At 45.8% G+C, this 18,576-nt stretch overlaps 1 protein-coding gene across 1 annotated transcript in view; it reads left to right on the top strand.

The window, feature by feature from the left end:
• Window positions 1-16,384, top strand: part of LOC129384364 (uncharacterized) — a 41,927-nt gene extending 25,543 nt beyond the window's left edge. The window contains exons 4-6 of the mRNA XM_055069757.2: window positions 8,631-8,738; window positions 10,006-10,029; window positions 16,254-16,384. Coding sequence (XP_054925732.1) covers window positions 8,631-8,738; window positions 10,006-10,029; window positions 16,254-16,312 — 191 coding nt within the window. The 3' untranslated portion in view covers window positions 16,313-16,384. The remainder of the gene's footprint in view (window positions 1-8,630; window positions 8,739-10,005; window positions 10,030-16,253) is intronic.
• Window positions 16,385-18,576: the final 2,192 nt, after the last annotated feature.

The raw sequence follows: 18,576 nt of genomic DNA on the forward strand, positions 1-18,576 counted from the left end.
TTTTATTTTCCGGCCCAACGTAGAAGTATTACATTTTGCTGCCAAACTGGTTTCGTAGTTTTTTGCTTTTATTGGGCGGAAACAAATCTCTGCTCTGCTACACATAATAACCCTTAACTGTATGCTGCATCAGCTAGGCCAGGATGTCTTTTTGGTGAGAACATTACATGTTGTGAGTTACATAAAAAGGTATAACATAAAACACAACACCAGGCTAATAAATAGTAAAGAAGCACCCTGAAATTCTTGTACACTAATTTGGAGTGTAACAATTTAGAGAATAACCTGTTTACGAACTTTTAGCGCATTGTGTGACGAGCTGCCACCATACATATTATTGTTGCAGCAACTTATAGGGCCACTCCAGGCAAATTTTGCCTTCGCCGTCGCCGTGATGTTGCATACAATATCCATGTGCGATAAGATCGCGGCCCGTGAGCCGTATACGTATGCTGTGGGCAGTGTGTCGGAGCGAGACATTTTTGATCGGAGCGAGAATGTAAACGACACGTTATTATTTTGTTTCGGAGTGAAACCAAAAATATTTTTGATCAGTTTTCGGTTCAAAGGGAATGTCGGCAATACGAAAAAAAATCGAATTCAGGCAGCTTCACAATTACCGTGTATCTCAGGGGCCCGAGTAAGCGCGTATCTCGGGCCACGATAGTGCGAGAGATAGCTGGTCCAGCGCTCCACTAATCTAAGCATACCGCTCGGTGCACTAGCAGATCGGTATCGCAGCGAAACCCAGGGCTTGCGCGCTGAATAGCTTATCGTTTCGCTTTGTACGGGTATACAACGCTTTGCTACCGAGTTTCATGGTTCATCTGCTTTTAAGCTCATTTTATCGGAACAGCAATCTCACATTTCGGCGATTACGCTCAATGACGTGCTGCTTACGATATCATGCTGAGTGCCTTGACTCAAGGCACTGAGTATAAATCCATAATTAATTTAACGCAATAAAATAATTGATGGTCATTGCGCATGCCCCTTGCGTAATAGCCATCCTAACCGTCATCACATATAGCAACATGACAGAGCTGACCGAATTCGCGTTTGTTACTGGCTCTCCGCCCTGTCAGCAAGAAACAAGTGGCAAAATCCGTCATTGCTGAGTCTCGTGTCAAGCTGAGGTCAAAGTATTCGGTATGTCTGCCATAATTATTGAGATCAGCTGTTCGTTTTCGCGCTATGGACTACGGACACGGCGCCGAGCCATAAAACAGGTTTGGTTTCTAATTAGCCGATGGAGCAACCGCATTAGCACTGGTAACTTGTTGATGATGCCGAACGCTATAAAAGCCTAATTGGTCGTTGCATAATTAATTTACTACCCAGCTCCAACGTGGTACATGATGATCGTAGCGAGCAAACACCACGTAGGCGTCGAGCAGACGCTGTTCCACATGTGCACATCTATGAGGGCGGAAGAAAGGAAGGAAGGAAGGAAACTTTATTTTTCATAAAGAAAAGTAGGCGAGCGTGGTTGGGCCCTTAGTCCAGGACACCTCTGGCGCGAGCGGCTTGCTGGGCTTGGTCCAGGAGAGGCACTTGGCTCTCCTTTTCCTTGTCCGCAAGCCACGCCTCCCAATGCCTATTTAACATGAGTGTGCAGTTATGTATGGGCTAGTAATATGTGAAGGCCTTTCCAGGATATCCCATATGATACATTGGGCGTTCATCCTTAGTACTTGCCATGGAGGTTGCAAGGTAAATGCAGAGAAAGCGTACAGGTGAAGCGAAGCCCCGCTATCGCATGCACGTAGAGAGAGAGAGAGAAAATAATGTAGAGAAAGGCAGGGAGGTTAACGAGAGGTATTTCCGGTTGGCTACCCAGCGCAATGGGAAGTGTTAAGGGGGATGAAAAGAGAAACAGAGTGGAAGAGGGAGGTAGAAAGAAAGGGAGACAAGCACGAAAAAAGCCCGTACACTACAGAACGGTAGGGGGTGGCATTCTTAGAGTCTGTCGTGAAGCCTGGTGGACCGCAAGAACCTTAATAGCCCGAGTAAGGCCTTCAACGCGGATGTTCTTTCGGAGCATTGGCCTAAAGCTTTTAGTTCTCAAAGTGGACGATTGTCCAACTGGTCCAGTACTCTGCACATCACTTGTCTCTCAGCACTGTACCGCGGGCAGACACAGATAATGTGTGTTAGCGTCTCGTCGATGTTACATGTGTCGAACATGGGGCTGTTGGCCATTCCTATGAGGAAAGCATATGAGTTTGTAAAGTCAACGCCTTGCCACAGACCGTAAAGTGTGGTCTGTTCATGTCGTGGTAATCCAGGCGGGAGGTGCATCCGTATGTCTGGAGACAACGAACGTAACCGACACATGGTTAAAACATTCGAGTCCCACAGGGGCAAGGTACTCTCACGAGGCATCAATCGCAGCTCAGCCGCAGCGTCTGTTCGTGAAAGCGGAATGAAGATTCATTGACCACTTTCATGTGCAGATCGGGCGGCTTCGTCGGCGTGGTCATTCCCGCTGATGTTACAATGTCCTGGAAGCCAGTGAAAGATTATGTTATGTCCCTTGCCATGGCTTTGATGATATATGTGCCGAATTTCTGAGGCCAGTCGTTCATTGGGTCCGTGGCGCATTGGGCTTCGTATGCATTGGAGGGCTGCCTTGGAGTCATTAAAGACTGTCCATTGTTGCGGTGGCTTCTGCCTAATGAAATCAAGTGCAGCACGGAGCACCGCGAGTTCTGCACCCGTCGATGTGGTCACACATGAAATTCTTAATTTGATTTCCTCAGATTGTGCGGGGATGATGACTGCAGCAGCAGAGCTGTTGAGTTTTACTGAACCATCTGTGTATACATGTTGCCGGAAGCTGTGAACGTTGTGAATTTGCTCCAAAGTTGCTTGTTTCAAAGCTTGCAATGGCGCTCCAGCTTTCTTTCTGATTCCTGGAATTGTCAGTTGCACTTGCGGCCGGTGCAGACACCACAATGGATCTGACAATCGTGTAGCGGGCGTAAATTCTGATGGCAAGTAGGACTGATGTCTTACAATAGTTTTAGCAAAAGTTGAAAGTGGCCTTTTTGCTGGCAAGCAAGCAAGATGGTGTGAGGGAATCCGAGTCAGGTGTCGGATGTGCTCTCTCAGGACATCCGTATCAATGTAGACTGTCAAAGGAGCGTCTCTGGCTATGGCCACTGTCGCAAACGATGACGTAGTTGTGGGAAGACTAAGACAAGTCCTGAGTGCATGGGCTTGCACGCTCTGGAGTTTGCGAATATTCGTAGTGCAAGTATTTCCAAGTACAGGTGAGCTGTACCGCAGGAAACCCAAAAACAGTGCTTTATATAGTTGCAAGATTGACGGTACTGTTGCACCCCAGGACTTCCCGCCGAGAAACGCAAGACGGTCCACAATGGCGGCCAAACGCTTTGTCATGTACGAGATGTGACGGCTCCAAGACAAGTCTCTATCAATAATGACGCCAAGAAATCGGTGCGTTCGTCTATATCCGATAATCTGGTTATTGATCCGCAAAGCCTACGAGGCCATCGCTTTGCGAGTAAAAGCAACGAGTGCCCATTTCTGAGCGGAAAGCTCCAGGCCTTGTCTTCTTAGGTATGTTGACACAGCCGTTGAGGCTTTCTGAAGTCGTGCGCGGACTTGTACACGTGTCACGCCTGAAGCCCATATGCAAATGTCGTCTGCATATACGGTGAGCTGAACGATTTGCGGTAATGAATCAGCGAGACCAACGAGCACCAGGTTGAAAAGGGTAGGACTGAGTACTCCGCCTTGCGGTACACCACGACTGGTATAGCTAGATGGCGTTGGTCCGTCTTCAGTCAAAATAAAGAAAGATCTTCCACTCAAATAGTTGCATATCCAGCGAAAGGTGCGTCCACCAATCCCTGCAGCTTCTAAGGCGTCCAGAATTGCATGATGATCTACATTGTCAAACGCACCTTTAACATCAAGGAATAGGGCCGCAGTGATTCGTTTCAGATGTTTCTGGCGTTGTACGTATGTTACCAGGTCGATGACGCTATCTATTGACGAGCGGCCACGTCGAAAACCAGCCATTACCTCTGGATAGACGAGGTAAAATACCAAGTACCATTCTAACCGTGTAAGGATCATTTTCTCCATTACCTTGCCGACACAGCTGGCCAGTGCTATTGGACGGTAAGATCACAATTCCAACGGGGATTTGCCAGCCTCGAGGAGTGGAACAAGCCGACTGGATTTCCACGTTGTAGGGGCCAGGCCGTCCCAAAATGATGCGTTGTATAGGCCAAGAAGGGCATCTCTGGCATCTGGACCAAGGTTTGCAAGCGCAGAGTATGTGATGCCATCGTGTCCTGGTGACGAAGTTCGCCTGCACCCAGCAAGCGCGGCCTCCAGTTCTTCGATGGAGAAAGCAGCGTCTATACGAAGATCTCGGGAGCAAGGGGGCACAATAGGAATGGGTGCGCAAGGTGAATACGTGAGCGCCGGACCCACGATCCTTGCGCAGTAATCTTCGGCTACCTCGACTTCTCGGCGTCCTTGGTGTAGGGCTAGAGACCTAAATGGACGACGCTGCTGAAGAGCTGTTCGAAGTCCACGGATTGTTCTCCAGACAACCGACAGAGGTTTACGCGGGTCGAGAGACTCACAAAACGATTTCCAGCGTTGATTTTGCAGTACAGCAAAGCCACGCTGAATTTTCTTAGATTGTGGGGTTTTACGTGCCAAAACCACGTTTTTTGATTATGAGGCACGCCGTAGTGGAGGACTCCGGAAATTTTGACCACCTGGGGTTCTTTAACGTGCACCTAAATCTAAGTACACGGGTGTTTTCGCACTTCGCCCCCATCGAAATGCGGCCGCCGTGGCCGGGATTCGATCCCGCGACCTCGTGCTCAGCAGCCTAACACCATAGCCACTGAGCAACCACGGCGGGTCTGAATTTTCTTTTGAATGCGTCTGGCTTCTATAAGGCCGCAGAATGATTTAGTCCGTCTGTACCGTCGCTCCGCTCGCCGGTGGATTGCACGGAGGCTCTGTATTTCCCAATCAATATCTGTGTAGTTTTCTAATGGCCGAAACGAGCGCCTAGCATCCTGCATAGCCTTGGCGATCTCAAATTCTAGTGTGGTCTAAATGCCTTCGTGGCATGCGCCTTCCATAAGTGATTTAAACACGGGCCAATGGATTGTTTGTTTAAAATTTGATGGAACGGATTTGGTGAGGCCTTTTATCTTCAGGTAGGTAGGAATGTGGTCGCTTCCATGGGTTTCTATATCTGCGAACCAATAGACGCAGCGAGTAAGGCATCGCGAAACAAATGCTAAGTCTAAAAACTACTGTACGTCCGGCCGTGCAGAAACGTGGGACTGCCATCATTTAGACAACAAATTCATGGTCGCAAGCAAAGGACACGAGGTTTCTGCCTTTGGAATTTATCTTGTTGTTTCCCCAAAGTGAATTATTCGCGTAGAAGTCCCCAACAACAATCCGTGGACCAGGTGTCGCATCTATAATGCCACTCAGTCTCTGCCTATCGAAACGACTTGATGGAGAATGGTAAGCGCCCACTAAAGTAAACGCAAGTTTTCGTTTTTTCACGGTCAAACACACATACTGATTAGTGTCATGAGGCCGCACTGGATGAACAACGTAGGTGAATTCACACCGTATGTAGATGATCACTTTACTAATGTCAGTACAAGTCGATGACACATGAGGTTCATAGCCTGAGATCCGGACGGGTTTCTGTAGCTCCGGTTCACAGGCGACAACAATGGAAACCGATTGGTGAAAACGTAATGGCGAATATCACTGCGGGGTTTCAGGCCACGGGCATTCCATTGCATAATAGATGCTTCTTTGACTTGTCTGAAGAAAGGCTGATGCGGTAGAGCCATTGTGCTTGCTACTGGAGGCTCGCAAGAACCGGATCCAGGCCGTCCAGCACTTGTAGTGCACCTCGAGCAGATAGCGTCTGCATGTCATTTATCAACACGCGATTGACTTTCATTAGAGATTTTATTATGGCGAGTACTTGCTTGTCTTGACCTCGCACGTGATCTGTGCCCTCATTGGTTCGTCGGTAGTCCATCGCTGACTTTTCTTGGGCTGGAGGACTTAATGTCGGAAGTGCAGGCCAGTCGTTTGCACTAGAGGTATTCACTGCGTCATCAGACACCGTGTTGTTACTGTGGGTGAGCGCTTTGAGAGCACCAGCCTCAGGAAGTAGCGTCTTTCTTGCGACGGTACCAGTATTTCTAGTAGACGAGGATCGTCTACGGTGACGGCGGACACTATGCCGTCGCACTTTGGCGGCGGCTTCTCTGTGAGTTGAGTTGTCTCTCACCATTTGTTTTAGGACTTTCCGTTCTGTCTTGTGTCTCGGGCCGTCTTTCGACGAAGCTTCATAGGGACCGGAGCAATCGGCACACTTGAAGTGAGTCGCACGGCAAGCATCAGCGCTGTGCTGCTCAGAACATCTTGCGCACACGGTCAAATGTTTTCATATGCCGCTGACATGCCCGATCTTCAAACAATTACGGCATTGAAGTGGTCTTGGAACGAAAAGTCGCACTGGATGACGAAAGAATCCAACTTTCACGTGGGACGGCAAGCTACCTCCCTTGAAAGTTATCCTCACACATCGTGGATCTCCTAGGCGACGGATTTCAATAATAGCTACATCTGCTGTGGCGGGTTTGACCAAAATAGGCAGATCGTTGTCGTCGATTGACTCATCGACATCATAAATCACACCTGATATAGTATGGCTGTCCTGTCGTATTATGGTGCGAACGTTTATCTTGCCCAGCATTTTCACTGTAGTCAAGATATCAAATGCTGCTCTGTTCTTGATGTCAACCGCGAGAATGTTCTTACGGGTGTTAGCTCTCATATCCGTGATCACATTTGGAACAAGAGCCTCTAGTGTTACAGATATGGCTTGCCTGTTTAGCCGATTCAGGTTGTCGGTCGGGGTCTCGGGCAAGAAGAGGATGGTATGAGCCGTGTCATGGGCCTTTGCTGCCGCCGTCGTCCTTGTTGAAGACGAGGAGGCGGTGACGATTCTCCTCTTTCCTTTTTGTCTCACAACTGTCAAGTAGTCGCCGTCATCCGACAGATCTTCTTCGGAAGTACAGCAAGGTGTCCTCGCTGCCTGTGTCGCTCATCAGGTGATTGCGCTTCCTCGGAGCGCTCGACGCTGTGATGTGGGTCTCCTCCGAACGTCTAGCTGACTCCGCTTCCATCGCCGAAGGTCTCGGAAGCGGCGCCTCCCGAAAACACGCAAAAATACTCGCAAAATGAGAGCCATAGAAAACGGGGTTCCACACAAGAGCCACGTAAAGATCTCTTATATGGTTATGGAGTAGAAACATATTTTTGAGCATGTACCGCAGGATGGCACGCAGACACTAAGCAGATGACTCAGCACGGATGTGCACGTCACGAGGCCAAGTGCAAACTACCATTACTGGCGAGGCGCGGCGACTGCAAAACGCGCGGCCGCGGGTTTTCGCGCGCCATGACGCGTACGTGCAGTTTGGCGTTTGCGGATATTTTTTTTCCGTTCTGGAGCAGAACCGGAACGGAATGTTTTTCAGTGGAACGAAACCAAAAGAAGAACGAAAAAAATTTCGTTCCGATGCCCTGGCTATGGGTGCGAGCTTGTGAGGCTGAGCTGAGAAGAATGGTTGCTTGATGTCAGAGGCCACGTGATCATGCGCGCGCTAGAAGGTGAGAGTGCAGGAGTAAGCGCACAACCCGCTGAGGCTACGCATGGCTGGCCACGTGGTGGAGCGCATACGCGACCCGAGGATCCGATCTTGGAGGCAATATACGGCGGGTGCAAGGTTATGCGAGCCAATACGGCTCGTCGCTTCATGTGTACTGACATCCCGCACGCCTAGTGTCCGGTCTTCATTACTCCGTCGTGGGGACAGCGAATGTTGGCGGTGGACGAGTGAAATCTGCTCATGTTCGCTACTGCGCGCGTGACATATGCTTGATAGTTTAATTAGTAAGCGAATATTTACTGCGAGATTTGTGTGGCCGATAAAACTATGAACCTCACTTAGTGCAGTTGTCTACTACTGTGCTATCACTATCAACGATATGACTTTCAGGCAGCACAGCAATATTTAAATAAACAATCGCTCAAGATTATTTCCAGTGCTACAGTCGCTATGTATTTCAATGCTAGAGAAGACACAGCTAGATCCAAGGCAAATATAACGAGTTTTCTTTTCATTTTATTCTATTATGCTAGAACTTGTTCCAGCTGTACCATACATCGTGCAGAAGGCGATGAAGGCTTCATTATAAGATAACATAAAACCCAGTGAAATAAAAGGTCATTGGAAAGACACGGCATCAAACAAAAGCTTAGCCTTTCCCTGTACAATTATTATTCCATGCAAGTGTGAGGCCATGCAATAAACGTTTGTGTCTGGGGCGTGCTCATTATTTATGTGTTCAGACAAAGCGTTCCACCTATTTTTCCTATTTTATTTGAGGTGTGCTCACCATGTAAGTGCTCAAAGGAAGAACTGTTATGCCAGCTTTAAGCAGAACAAGCAAAGCAGTTGCAAGCACTTTCAATATTCTGTACAAGTACATGCAACTGCTTCTATAAACCATATTTTTTTTTTCAGACTGCACAGAAGATAATTGCCGTGACTACTGTAAGGAAAATGTCACAAGCAATGACCTGAAAGGTTCTATGTGCATACAAAACTTCTGCTACTGCAATAAAACGACAGGTAGGCACTTAAACAGCCCACATAAGCCAGTGATACCAATTGCCCACTTAAACATGAAAGTTATTGAGTGTTCTTCTGGCTTGCAAAATATGTTTTTTAAGTGGCTGCAAGTATTCAGAATCGAAATTTAAGGTATTATTAGAGAAATAACTGTCACCATTGCGCCACCAAATGAGCACAAAGGCCATTGTGTTGAATGTGATAAATATAGTAGCGACATATGTAGCTGAAATTGAGCACACTGACTCTGCAAGAGAACAGTGCTAAATTATATGATGCAGTGTGGCAAGATGTGCTCGAGTGTAGCAGCCACATCCAAAAGGAAACGACCAACAGTATGTTGACTTTTAGCATCAGTAATGTTGTAGATGATGATTTTGATGTCAACACAGTGGTCTTAATTTGCTATCGTGCAGAAAATTATGGAGAACTATAACGCATAAAGAGAACTGAGCAAGCCACGGTGGGGGACAAGCAGCAGGATAAACACTGGTTCATAGATTAATGATGGCAGCGCATTCGAAACAACTGTCATTACTGTGATGCTTTGCCCATGCTAACGACAACATAAATGTGTATTTCTGAGAGAAACAAATTTCTCATCCCTGTAAACGTATTTCAAAACAGCGTCGCTCTTCCATCTCGACAAACTACGATTTCATCGGTACACTGCAGAAAATTAACAAAAAGTGTACTTTCCGAATGTGTATCTGACTGTAGCTGCACACAATTAATTTACTGCCTACTTTAACACATTACGCAAAAGCTTTATACAGCCTACATTTTTTCTCCAAGACGTAACCAGATTGCAGTGTATTGTATGAAACAAATGCCAAATCGCAAAAAAATAATAACAATAGTTTGGCATCAAGTATGACCACGTGAACAACATTAAAACTAAAGGACGAGTGGACTGTCCTGCTCTGGTTGAGCGCGCTCTGAGCCTGAATCGGAATATTTCGTAAAACCAATGACCAGCCTTTAATTGATAGGTAAATCTATTACTAAATTTTTACAGTTCACATACATACCACTAATCCTAAAATGGGCAAATTTGGCTACTTCAGCGTTTCATTTCAATGACGTGTTCAGTGTTTCCTTGCTTCTATTTATAAATTAATTTGCCCCTCCTAGCCATCTCATGAACGGCTTCCCGCTACGAATACTGATATAGCTATGTCCATCAACGTTTTTGCTTGCAATGACTCATGATTAGATGAGTAAAACTAGTTCTAAATGATCCTAACTTATTTCTTTATTTACACAGGCGACATGAGGAGGTCAGAAACGGGTGAGCCGTTTTTTTTTGCTTGTTTAGTTTATGTGAAAAGAAGTAGGGCTGGACACACAGCTATGTAACAGCATGAGTAAACAATGTTTTCTCTACTGCACTTGCTTTAGAGTTTAGCCACTTTATGTAAGCAGTACTTTCTTTTCCCTAAGTACTGCGTTGAGAAACATCATAGATACAAGAAAGACCATACATGTTGTGCGAGGAAAATATAGCTACTAGGCGAAAATGCCAGTAACAACAATTTTAGGCACTTCCCCACCTTTCGTAGTCCACACAGCAAAGCTACACAATACTGAGATCAGCGAACAAGCTTGAGTAATTGACCAATCGTATTTTTCATGCTGTGTAAAGTCCCAAAGCAACACTGGGGCTATGACACACACTGTGGTGTTCGGCTCCGGATTAATTTTGATATTTTTACATTTCATATTCATCAAAAAGCAGCCAGTATGGTTGAGAATCCTACCCATGGCTTTTAAGCCTCATTTCACCTGTAGCTGAGATTATGACATCATGTATCTAACAAATAGATATTGCAGCGTAACAAAAAGCAAAGAAATCGTTGATCCCTCTATCACAGCAATCAATCGAACACGAAAAAGAAACGCGTCTTCACAAAAGGTTTTGCATGTTTCCTTCGTGAACTCATGGCCCCCTGAAGCGAAAGGCGTACGATTTGAGGGTCGGCCAACGCGTTGCAGGTTTGCTTGACATGCGGCATCCTGCTGGCGAGCAGCATACTACTGCCAAGTCGCTTCGGCGATGGTACGAGCATTTTGGTCCGACTTCGTAGTGTCTTGGGCAGCTACTTCACCTGTGATGTGCTCAGCTTCAGTAATGCGAGCGCCAGAGTTCACATCATGCACCACGAACGCAAGAATGTTTTTTGCGTCATGCTGGCATGTCTCTCGCCGGACCGAAGCGAGATTTGCCTGTCGACGTCCAATGGCTTCCTGCACCGCTTAGCGCCACAGTTTTCGTATTTGGTGCCATCGCAAGCGAAACAGTAGGCGGCGTGTGAGCACTGCTGATGCATGTTGATGATGCACTCCATAGGCGACTAGGCGTCACAGGCTAATCGGATGCGAAAGACGAACTATGTGCGGAAACTGTGTCGCCACCTCAGCGGAAGGCCTACACCGCTTACTCGAGTCTACACCGCATTGGAGCCTCCGCTGCGCTGAAACTACCGAAACGCTCACTGTCGGCACTCATTAGTTTCATGATGCAATACTTCGCTTCACTGCTCCTAGATGGCGGGACTATCTCGGTCAAGAGAGACAATACTTTACGCGCCCGTCACTTCAAGCCGACATCAGATCCGTCACAAGAAGTTGATGGTAGAAGCCGGCATAAACACTGTCATAATATATTTTCTCACGCAACATATCCTGAACATTGTGATATTTTCCAATGTTTTCTCGGTTATTCGCACTGAAATGGCTGTCTGTTTTTAAATGCCATGGCTTTCTTGTAAAATTTGCTTGATTTCTCCAGTAATGCATGTACTTTTTATGTTTTTCTGCTGAGTAGGGCCTCACACGAGGTAAGTTTGCCGTTATACTCAATGAAGCCTTGACTTGCATGTGAATTGAGGCTGCTAGGCAAAATAACGCCACCACTGGTGACCTGCTATGAACACATTTAGAGTCGCCGTCCGATTTTTCGAACTTGAAGAATGTCGCAAAAATGTCACTGTATCTGAAAACAACGAATTGTAGCGATAAAAGCAATTTCATTGTTTATTTTATAGCGCTGGCACATGGTAAAGCTTGGTTACAATCTTTTGCCTGAAGTTTACTTGAAGTTTCCTGGTAGTGAAGTCCACGAATTCTGTTCGCGTTCACTCATCACGCAACTCGATGCGTAATCGTGAAGAGCAAATTCCGCGCAGGCTGCCTTGCTTCCGCAACCCCGTCAGTTTATGCTGTGCCTGCAAAAAATCAGTTTCGAGCTGTCTTAATGTCCACATGCGAGCTTGTCTCGTTCTGTCCAGTAAGCGTAGCATAGAGAAAATAAAAAAAACTCAGAGGCCCTGACGTCACACTTTCCGAAACCTCTGTGACGCCGAAATTATCCTTACTCTGTCATTTTCTTGCGGCAGATTCTTCTCTCTTGTTTACATTTGATGCCTCGGGCAAGCAACCACCCCGGTGTGAGCGGATAAGCGCGCGCCGTAGCGATAGTGTGCTTTATGGTAGTGATCTGACCAACGAATCCAGTCGCAGTGTGCCATTGCGATGCCGTCGCCAAAGTCATTTCTTCTGAGTTTTGCACTCTAGCTTAGAAAGAAGTTTATGATGCACTTTGCAAGTTTAAAGGCTGGTCCCCCGCTACTATTTTGCTTGGTTCTCTGAAGACAAATCTATGCATTCTCACTGCATTGCAAGAGTGCCCAGGCGATGATCAGCAGCAAACTTTATGAACATTACAATCTATGATTAGCCAAACTGCAGTTTATGAGAAACGTACGTGTGCTGGTCGTGGATTTATAGGAATAATTTTGCTTTACTGAACAAGTTTCGGGCAGCAGTGCACCGTGGAAATGTGGCAAAGCACAGCACGCCAATGAAGAGGCCAGCAAAGGAGAACGTCGTTACGCGTTTAAATGCACTGACTGCTCCCTGAGGTATGTTTTTCTCACCCTAAATAATGATGCTTCACGGAAACAAAGTTCTGTGATATCCTCCACGTGGTGGCGAACATTAGGTGCGTGTGCATGTGGGCCTACGTGCGACCATCAGCAGTTTGGTGTGCGCGCAGGCATACGTTCTTCTTTCGAGCCTTGCTCGCTGTTGTATCACCCTCGCAAACCTACATTTTTGTTATCCCATCGAGCACACGGATCAGTTATCTGCGGCAAGGAGGGTCCGTCCCTTAATTGCTCACAGCGGCCCATTCTTTGCCGTTCTTCCACATGGCTGTTTTAGAGCGCAGCTCTTAGGCAACCGCTCCTGCAGCGAGCGCCAGCGTCCCCCCGTAACCGAGCCAACGAGCACAGCAAAAGATGAAACAGCGAACGCAGAGCGCAGCGGGGGATGAAAGACAGCTTAAGCGGTGAGAGCGCAAGAAGGAAAGCGGAAGAGGAAGGTGCTGCAAAATCATATGGCGGAAAGCGGAGGAACAGGGTATGGCGAAAGCATCTGAACGAAAGCGTAGTGCCGCGCAAGGTGGGCTCTGCAGCGACGATGGCTACGACGTAGTGCCAGGATAGCGCGCGCCGTCTGTTCATTCATGACGCTACCGATACGATATACAGAAACAAAGCATTCCATGAGTGGAGATCTGTTTGCGGCGGGTGCTGTGAATCGAGCCTACGCGTCACCCACGCACTGCATCTCATGATCTACCGATTTGCGATGCTGTAGCGCCATACTTAACTGCGTTTCCAACGTATCGGACGACACAGATTGTCTACGCCAGCCAATATATTATGAAATGAAAACATGTATGGATTTGCGTTCCAATTTCACGTTAGGGAGTATCGTAATCATCGGCGCATTTTTTTACGTGCGACAAATGCATCATCCACTGTCAAAAGCAGTAATGCTGCACAGCTGTCATTGACTTGAAAGATGTTTCTCGTACATATTCTGAAGCACAGTGGTTTCAATCAGTGGTTACAAGTTATCATGAATCCACCGAAGAAGGCAAATGTATTCCCCGATCATCCTTCTTACGCGGTGTGGTGCGTGAGGTACAGCGTTGCATGCGCACTCGTTTCACGTTTTACTTCTTCCAGTCCCACTTGCCCACAACAACTGCCGGGAAATATCGGTCTAGATAACACAGCGAAACAAAACACTCAATTGCCGACGTGGTCTACCGCTAAAAAATATTTCAAGGCCGAACCTCCCGCAATGGCTTGCCACTCACAACAGCCTATGGCTAGGCCTAACCAGCGCTGTCACATGGCTTCTTCAAAACAGGAAGCCAGCGGTAAAGTTTCGGTTTGCTGTAAACTGCGGGATGATAACGCCAATGTCAGCACGACAACTACTTCCATCTAGTTGCAGCTTGCGAAAACTGACCAGCACGCTGCTATGCACGTGACGTTGAAGTTATTTTATCAAAGAGGGGTGCGAGCCTTACGCGACGGAGGCCCTTACACAAGTGAATACGGCATACGAAAAAGACATGAATAATGAGAAGAAAAGAATGCACACGAATTCCTTGAATTCCTATGCATACCTAAGCCAGTATTATCAGAGCTCTTGCCGATCTGATTTTTCTGAAGCATTAAAAAGCATGTGCTGTCCAACGATGCACACAAATAGACATGCTAACCGTAGTGCTTCCTCCTGCAAATTACAAAACGCATCAATGAAGCATGCTTGGGTGCGTACAGCAACGTCCCAATATATCAGTGCGGCAAGCCAGACGTGAAGATGCCAACGAATGTAGTTATGCTTACCAAGAGACTGAATTTAACAAAAGTATAGTTTGTAAGAAAGAAGGCACCAGCATGCGATTTTCAAATATGCTATTGTCATTATTTCTTCAACATGTGAGAATGTGTTGAATATCACAGAAGCATTTGCTCACCTAGACCAGAATCGCTCAGTAAGAGAAAATAATGTGCTTATATAAATGGCAATCTTCTTGTCTTCAAAAAGTCAGCGTGCCTTTCCGAAGTATTACTGGATAAGAAGACTTACCTTGCACAATTCATTTCAATAATACCATAATTATTGCAGTCAGGCTAACCAAGTTTCATTCATTGGCTAACTTAGCGTATTCTAGGTGTGAAGCTAGACAGAAATGTGACTTGTCACACTAACACACTGATTATTTGTTTCTACCGAATGCTAGTTTATAGTCTGCCGCGAGCTACTGGCTGAGAACTCGAGGCTCTTCTCTACATGGTATCTGCCAGCTATGCGCCTCACACATCTCTTCCCATACTAGAGCATTTCGTATCGATAGCGCAAGGATACAATAAATTTTCTTCAGCAACAGTGTATTCCACCAAAACTAAGCTCTCCAAAGAATGATAGTGATCTGTTTCTGTCAATGGAAAATGGTTTTGTTCCCACAGGCCAATAGGAATGCATAATTTGTGTGCACGTGAACACGCCTTACAAGGTGAAAGGAGTGTCACGCAGGTCTCGGCTACTTCCTTCATCCTTAGCTAACTAGTGACACTACACGAGCTCTGTCTCACACCAGCTACGCCAGCAATAAGAATTTCCCTTGATGCAAAACAGCTTGTCACAAATAAGGCATAAAATAGCGTGCGTGCGTGTGTATATAGCGCACGAAGTTACTAGTGCCGCTGCTACCTTTCGTCGCATCCGAGTCACCAAGACATCACTACATCTGTCATATGGGTTGCCTGAACAGCGAACTCAATGATTCTCTTCACTCTAGACAACCATTGTGATGCCTGTAAACACGAAGTATGTAATGGAAACAGGAAAGACTACATAACTGAAGGTAATTTGTAAACGAGAAAAGCGCTAGAACCACAAAAACTGGTCCTCTAAGTGGGCGAACATGAGATGGTGGGCCTCTAAATGTCATCCCAAGTGATACAAACACATTCTTCAGCAACAAATTTCGTTTTGAAGAAGGGTTTTGCCCCACGCCTGTTTGTGCGCCTCACTACACATATTGGGAACTGCGTAAAGAAGAGTCTTGACCAGACAAGCACGAGCATTTTATTTTGAATACGTCTTGTCCTATGTCACTGGCTTGGACACCGCTGCCTTACCGTTATCATCAGGGTCAGCCACTCAATGTGATGAATGATAAAAACAAGTGACGAAATTCGTTGGTAAAATATATGACTCCTGGTCTTGAGGGCAGAAGGAGATAGTGGTCTGCCAAAAAGCGCTCTGATCCAAAACAATCAGTAAAACATGTTAACTTGATTTTAACTGACCATCCAACAACAACTTTTCCAACACATGAACGAAAAAGCTTCAAGTCTGCAAGCGTAATTGAGGGTGCGAACTTAGCACAAATGCTCTCAATGTCTGCACCATTCTTTGACCACATTTACCACAAATAAAAGTTATTACAAAGATTGCTAACCACGAAACTCGGAGCTTTCTTTCATCAACTATCTGATATATGATAATTGAAGAAATTTGTAAGATATTCAGATGTGAAGACGAACATACTACACACTCAGTCACCAAGTACAATGTCTGGTACCTTTTTACTTCGACATAATCTTGCCCATTATTGAAAATTTCATTCTCTTTCACTTCTTACAGATGACATTTCACACAGTGGATTTCACTTCTCAGACGCACGGAATTCGTTCATTACGTAGCCTGTGGTAATCAAGTCACTTTGTGTAGTTTCACGGTTATAGCCATGAAATAAAGCTTTTTCTGAGACCTCATGGTTGTGAGTCTGATTGTTCACAGTCATCTCGACAGCCACTGCAATAGTAATCTTCAAAGGCTAAGAGGAAAGAGCCACAGATCCTTTACAGCACCACAGACACCTGATTCTACTGTGGAAGCTGTACAAGGTGTCCAAGCTAATATTAGCCAAGCCGTCCGAAAAACCTGGTACAGTATAAGACTATGAGATCTACAGGGTTTGCTCATCGGTGCTCTTCTGTTACAAAGTTTTTTTTTTATTACTAAGTGCCTACCTAATTATTTAAAAAAACTTCCCAGTTTCGCGCAAAAAGCAAAGCATCAATTGCGATAGCAAATTGGTGGACAGTTATGTGAAGTTATGTGAAGTAAATAGAAGCATTATTGGCCCTATAGACTTGTAAATATAGGCACGCTAAATAAATGACCTAGCATAGTGTCACGCACACAGAAGCAAACATGAGCACATCTCACTCGACGACCTCGGAAGCTCGCTGTCGCAACACTGGAGTGAGGAAACGCGGCAGCAGAAGCGAGTGAATTGACCTTCATGCTGCATCTTGCAACTGCGAAAACACAGCACAGGGCGAACTCTGTCATCATTACAGATGGCTTTGAAGATACAGAGGCCCGGGCCTGCGGGCGCGTCCCTCTCCCCCCTCGTTCCTACTCTCCCTCTTGTAGGCATTTTTGTATGCCTAATTGTAGGCATATAGTGATGCTTGTAGGCTACAGTGAAACTTGTAGGCATCAATGTATTGGTGTGTAGTGTAGTCCACATAACGAAGTAATTTCGGCTCCTCCTTTAAATTCGTTATAAATAGGTTCAAGTGTTGCTTGTGCATTGAACGAAAGCTCGCAGCAACGCGGTGAGCGCCTCTCTGTTTTTGCTTCAAGTAGAGCAAGCCAGCAAACATTGCGTGTTGTGTCGCAGCATCTACATTTGCCATGTAAACTTTGTTATTAAAGCTTGCTCCTATAGCACAGGGTTCAAGGAGTACTGACGCAAAAATTTTGGATCTTGTCTTTTTTGCTGCATTAAGGAGGATATGATCCAGTTATCACGGCAAGAAACCTTGCTTGCTTCACGGTTAATTATATAGATCCTTGTCTGTAGTGACTAGTTCAAGTTTAAATTGCAGAGAACAAACATTTCTGGAACCATGTAAAAGCATTAGGAGCCGCAAATGAAAAATTTAAAATCACTATCAGGGATGAAGACGGACACATTTTTGAAGGAGATAATTGCGTTGTGGTACATCAAAGACGTTATTAGGGATAACTTCGGCAAGAAAGAAAGCGTAGTTCGATTCATACTGATCTAGATACAACAGACATGTCGAAGAGGTCAAGGTTTAGCGTAACAGGAACGTTTACTGAAAAAAAACGCAGAGAAAATATCCCTAATAACGCAGTCACAGAACCCGATGAAATCGCAATGCAGCTAATCAAATAGCTAGGCCGAAAGAGCAAGGCACTGTTGAGCCCTACCATAGCGCAAGCGATTAAAGAAGAAGAAATTCCGTTTCAATCGCGTGAAAGCAAGATGAACATTATTTAAAAAGGCAAAGGTAGTAGGGATAAGGCGAGTATTTAGAGGCCGCTTACAGTAACGCCGGTGATATACCGAATGGCAATGCAAGCCATAAAACTAGGACTGTTGAATTGAGTGGGGAAAATGATATATTGTGGGAATTACGGAATAGGTCCACACCAGGCGGACACTTAGAAGACAATTAATGTCTACTAAGTGCATAAAGATTTCAATAGCTCGGAATAGACTTGACGGATCGTATTTCTAGACATTAAGGGAACCTACGAAAACGTAGCTAGGGAATTGGTGTGGTATATTCTCACGCACGAGACACAGGCATAAATTTCATGGAGCTGCTGGGCGAAGATGCATAGGAACAACTGAGTACACATTGTATGGGAAGGCCGGAAATGAAATAAAGTCGTGCAAATTAACCGAGGACTGGAGCAAGGATGTCCTTTGTCTCTATTGTTTGTCACGCTTTATGTCAAGACTATAGAAATACGACTGAAAAGAAGTAATCCGGGTGTGATTTATCTTATATTCGTAAAGGCTAAAGAGTACAACAGGCTGTCCCCGGGCTGATTGATGTTGGCGGACGACATAGTGCTACTTGTGGAAAATTCAAAATATTTAGAGAGTTGCAAAGATGTGTGGCAACGCAGCGGATAATCC

This window comes from Dermacentor andersoni, chromosome 8 (assembly GCF_023375885.2).
Source record: "Dermacentor andersoni chromosome 8, qqDerAnde1_hic_scaffold, whole genome shotgun sequence".
Classification (NCBI taxonomy): domain Eukaryota; kingdom Metazoa; phylum Arthropoda; class Arachnida; order Ixodida; family Ixodidae; genus Dermacentor; species Dermacentor andersoni.